Below are 5906 nucleotides of genomic sequence, written 5' to 3'. Positions count from 1 at the left end.
TGTCATATCGCAATCAGTTATGGAATATGGAGTTTCTAATGGGTTTGTCATGTTCATCCCCACGAAGCCGTGTTGTAGTGTTAATTTTAGTTTTGAAAGCTCATGGCTTGGTTAGAATCTTACAGTCGACTACATCAAAACAGCTACTTTGTGAATATTGAGAGGATTTCGATGTTAATTTATATTTGATGCCTAATTTCATTCATAATTGTAGTTTCATTTACAAAGAACGCTATTAAGAAAACCAGTACAACAGTTGACCTGAACGTTCAAACTAATGTAGATTTGCTGATGGGATACGGTGACATTGTTTCATCCAAGTCAGTAGGCCTGACCACCGATCCCGTTAGTCGCCTCTGACGACAAGCATGGGTAGGTGAAGAGCAATTCCAACCCGGATCTTCACGGGTTACAGGCCCATCCTACTGCCAGCCACATAATGAGACATCGATTGTCCACGTTGTCGTGCCGCTAGAGTCGTGTAGTTGAGGACGCCGACGATGACGCGAATGCATGCACCTGTCGCTCTTCTCTTCAGCAGCGTCTGGTTGATAACTTTTGGAGTATTGCAATGTTCTGCAGGTAAGACGAATACGGACTCGTAAATGTCACGAGATACTTTTGTTACTGTGTTCTTTCGCTGCTTTTTCAGAATTAGATTATACATCCCTGACTTTTCAACTCTTTTCACATCACCATCGAATAACCACTTTTCACTTGTTTCGGCAACATCAGACGAGGTTGTGTACTTTCTTTTGTCTGACAGTTTATATCATTCCTCGAATATTAAGATAATTATATAAAATCACAATTAAGATGATTCGTTAGAAATGTTCTGGTTATTGTCGTTATTATAGGGCGAGATTATATTATAGAGTAATAGTAGTGTTTACTGCACCTTGTGGCTGCTTCGTGTGTGGTTAGCAGTGAACGTTGGGACATGCATATAAACACGAATGGGTAGTGTTCATAGAGTAATAATAGTTTTTACTGCACCTTGTGGCTGCTTCGTGTGTGGTTAGCAGTGAACGTTGGGACGGAGTTACTGGGCAGACAAAACATGAAAACACAGGCATTACTCCCTGGAAGAGTTCTCGCATAGATAATTATCATGACAAAGATGTGAGACAATATATCAAAACGTCGCCTCATCTGTACTACGTGTACACTGGGACTATTGAATATCACTCTGTTATGAACACTGGGACTATTGAATATCATTCTGTTATGAACACTGGGACTATTGAATATCACTGAACACTGGGACTATTGAATATCACTCTGTTATGAACACTGGGACTATTGAATATCATTCTGTTATGAACACTGGGACTATTGAATATCACTCTGTTATGAACACTGGGACTATTGAATATCATTCTGTTATGAACACTGGGACTATTGAATATCACTCTGTTATGAACACTGGGACTATTGAATATCATTCTGTTATGAACACTGGGACTATTGAATATCATTCTGTTATGAACACTGGGGCTACTGAATATCACTCTGTTATGAACACTGGGACTATTGAATATCATTCTGTTATGAACACTGGGACTATTGAATATCACTCTGTTATGAACACTGGGACTATTGAATATCACTCTGTTATGAACACTGGGACTATTGAATATCATTCTGTTATGTTATGAACACTGGGACTATTGAATATCACTCTGTTATAAACACTGGGACTATTGAATATCACTCTGTTCATGATGAACACTGGGGCTACTGAATATCACTCTGTTATGAACACTCACTGAATATCTGTTATGAACACTGGGACTATTGAATATCACTCTGTTATGAACACTGGGACTATTGAATATCACTCTGTTATGAACACTGGGACTATTGAATATCACTCTGTTATAAACACTGGGACTATTGAATATCATTCTGTTATGAACACTGGGACTATTGAATATCACTCTGTTATGAACACTGGGACTATTGAATATCATTCTGTTATGAACACTGGGACTATTGAATATCATTCTGTTATGAACACTGGGACTATTGAATATCACTCTGTTATGAACACTGGGACTATTGAATATCATTCTGTTATGAACACTGGGACTATTGAATATCGCTCTGTTATGAACACTGGGACTATTGAATATCACTCTGTTATGAACACTGGGACTATTGAATATCGCTCTGTTATGAACACTGGGACTATTGAATATCATTCTGTTATGAACACTGGGACTATTGAATATCACTCTGTTATGAACACTGGGACTATTGAATATCACTCTGTCATGAACACTGGAGCTATTAAGTATCAAGGTAGAATCTCTTTTATAATCACTTTGCACATGATATCATTTATGAATACACGATAGTATCATTCTCCTGTACACCACAGATCTCTTATACGACGGATATTATTGTATTATATAATGTGTAGTTACTTGTGCAGTATTGATCAGCTGTTTTTGATAAGCTGTAGACTATTAATCAGCTGTGGTTTTTCGTTCCCAGGGAGGACCTACGTATACAAGCCCCGAGAGGTGAACTTCAAGCAGGCCCAGGAACAGTGTAAGGAGTATGGGATGGTGGTGGCCATTGCTGACACAGTCGAGGACATAGAGGCTATGAACTCATATCTGGAGCCACTTGGGTACACAGCATTATATTTGAAAATCATATGCAGAGAATCGAAACCTTTTGTTGGGGTTAATATCTCCTGTCGGAACGCTAACTAGGTTTGTGCCTGCATGTAGGTTCCTTGTCGAGGCCGATGTCTTCTGTCGAACATGTCAGTGTGGAATTGGCTTGAGGAGTTTGCATGCTGAGGCCGACGTCCTCGCTTTTATCCAATGGGGGCATGGCTTCAGGTGGTTTTAATCTTGAAACTGGTCTTTCTCTGTCCAACAGCTCAGTGGAGGCGTGGCTTCAAGTAAACTGATGTGCAAAAGAAAGTACACAGGTTGTGTTTCTTCCAATAAGATAAAAATAACAAAACCTTTTGATGAAATGGAAAATGTATGTTGAAGCACACTGCAATACACGTGTTTTATCAGCAAAATGACATTGTAACAATAAACAGCGATGTAGTGATGACCACTGCAGACGGTTCCTACGATGCTGGAAGGTCAAGGCAATTCCACGTAGCGGTCGGTAGGCCCATACATGCCTGCAGGACGAAGTCGTCTTGTCACTGTGAATCGGCTTACGCGATGACCCAATGATGTTGCTGCTGATGACGTCACCGTCAACATCCACTTGCGTAGGTGAATAACCCGCAGACAGCGATCCTCTTGGGGTGTTGTGACTCTGGAACGTCCACTTCTGGGTCGATCACATGTCTGGCCTGTCGTACTGAAACGGTTAAACAGCCGAATTATGGTTTGTCTTGTGCAACCCAATGTCCTTGCAATATCGCTGTTGACAGCACCCATTTGTGTCATTCCTTTGGCCCGTTCTCGTTGCGCCGACGTCAACCTTGGCATTTCCTCGTGAGATTTCTGTCAAGTAATTGTTCAGTCTTCACGACAAACAGGTTTTATACCCTCTGTCAGAAAAGTGCTGGTGCATGGGACAATAATCACAATTTTGCAAAAATTCGTGCAAAACACGTACAAATGTTTTTGGTTGCATTTTGGCAAATGAAACATGATGGTTGCGTTCTACCCAATCAGTGTTTTTCAATAAATTTATTAGTTAGAACGCATATTTGGGATTGCAACAACAATTACACCTGTGTACTTTCTTTTGCTCGTCAGTTTAGTTTCAAACTTAAGACTGATATCCTCTGTACAACAGTTCAATGGAGGTAGCTTCAGCCTTAAGGCATATCTCTTCTCTCGCCAACAGGTCAGTGGAAGCGTGGCTAGGTATGGTGTACACGGGGAACGGCAAGCAGTTTAGCTGGGTCAACGGCGAATCTGTGACTGCTCACCGATGGGATGTGACGGCGGATGATGAGCCAGACAATCTGGCCACACAGAAATGCGCGGTGTGGCGACGGCGGGACAATCAGTGGGATTCGAGGGAGTGTGATAATGTCTATCACCTCCTGTGCAGTACAGGTACTGTATTTGTCCAATATGGGTCACAAAAAAATATCATGCTTTATTACAATGATACTAAAATGCAGTCAGGACGTTTTGGTGTATCTGGCTTGCTACTCATTATCATACGTGTGGTACCATACAGGCTCAGAGTGGCCGGCACGTCGGACAATCCAGTGACTGACATCATGAGCATCGATCTCCGCAATTGCGCCACGAAGTCAGCGAGCCTGACCACCCGATCCCGTTAGTCGCGTCTTATGACAAGCATGGGGTGGTGAGATTCCATCCTAACCCGGATCCTTACGGGTTGCACGCAACTCTGAACAGTAAATCACAACCTTGCACCAATGAGCCTACTTTACAGGACAGAATATATCTGGTTTTGAATTCCATAGAGGTCCGACGTGCCGGCCACTCTGAGCCTGTATGGTACTAATACAAGGCGACGCCCGCTTTATCTCACTGTACTATGTTTACAGGTGACCATAGCTTCCTCTACACCACATACAGTCTCTACCTGAAGGACAGCATGTTTGATCAGCAAGCGGCAGCAACAGTGACGTCAAACACCAATATCGAGTGCGCCGTGTCGTGCCAGACTCTCGACCACTGCGTCTACTTCAGTCACCAGAGGGCGCTACATCAGTGTCTTCTGTACACGTCTACCTCTACGCCCAGTGCCACGAGGGCAACGGAAGGACAACAGATCTGGATAAGTGACTAAAATGTGCCCGGCAACATCGTGCACAGCACTGGTTCCTTCACGACGACTGTGGTGTGCCAGGACAGGGCATCGAAGAACATCTGGTGGTAGGACATAAAGTTCTCTGGAGTAATCAAGCACAAATGTTTATCAAAGACTGTTAATCGACATTTAACCTACAAACTGATTGTTATAACATATTCGTACTCCCTAATCCCTCATTCCGGTAACGTGTTTGGTGATTGGATCGTTTAAAGCCTCTCATGATATCCAGCCATATGGCGGGTTTTATTAAAAAATGAAATAAATAATCTGGACCAGGAAATACATTGGTCGAGCATTGATGAGCATTTGGGATAGGACGATGTGCATCAAACAAATGTGACCACTCCACCATTGCACTTAGTTTACCGTAAGGACATATTGTATGTATTTTATATGACCTTGTCCTCACGATAACCATGTTACTGTGACCTTGTTCTCAGTCAGTTATCCACAAACCTGTCTTGTAAATGATTGTAAACATGACCTGTATTATTAAATGCTAAAATTCGAAACATCCCAGCAAAATATCAGTTATTGTAAATATCTTCGGAGAGGGGTTTAATAAGTTGAAAGAACTTGTCCCCGATCCTTTTCACATTGTGAATAAAATATGTTTAAACTAAATATCAGATTTGCTACTATCCCCTATGGTATCTTTCAGTGACATTTAGTGTGAGAGTGAGTTAAGTTTTACACCACGCTCAACAATATTCCAGCTATATGGCGGGGGTATGTAAATAATCGAGTCTGGCCCAGACAATCCGGTGATCAACAGCATGAGCATCTATCTACGCAGTTGGGATACGATGACATGTGTCAACCAAGTCAGCGAGCCCGACCACCCGATCCCGTTTGTCGACTCTTACCACAAGCATAGGTTACTGAAGATCAATTCTAACCCGGATCTTCACGGGTCCAGTGAATTTTAGAAGCTTGAATGACGAAGAAGAGCAAGTTTATTGACTGACAACTTCTTCAATGCAATAAATGCAATATGAATATGGCATTGTTCTTTTATGCATGTGCCGATCAATGAAAGCGCATCGCTACTTTACAAAGAGTGTTCGGAATCACAATCATCAGGTTTCACAGATAGAAGGTGAATATCAGTTTATGTTGACATG

General features: G+C 41.9%; 1 protein-coding gene across 1 annotated transcript; it reads left to right on the top strand.

The window, feature by feature from the left end:
* The first annotated feature begins 459 nt into the window (after positions 1-459).
* On the top strand, positions 460-5255 carry LOC124272694. The gene is made up of 4 exons (XM_046707880.1): positions 460-582; positions 2500-2638; positions 3835-4049; positions 4514-5255. Exons 1-4 carry the CDS (start codon positions 501-503, stop codon positions 4756-4758), a joined length of 681 nt encoding a protein of 226 aa, XP_046563836.1. The 5' UTR covers positions 460-500; the 3' UTR covers positions 4759-5255.
* Positions 5256-5906: the final 651 nt, after the last annotated feature.

Source organism: Haliotis rubra, unplaced genomic scaffold, assembly GCF_003918875.1.
Source record: "Haliotis rubra isolate DU_JTF1 unplaced genomic scaffold, ASM391887v1 Scf172, whole genome shotgun sequence".
Taxonomy (NCBI): domain Eukaryota; kingdom Metazoa; phylum Mollusca; class Gastropoda; order Lepetellida; family Haliotidae; genus Haliotis; species Haliotis rubra.
The sequence above is the reverse complement of the archived record's forward strand: the minus strand, read 5'-3'. Positions and strand labels throughout refer to the sequence as shown.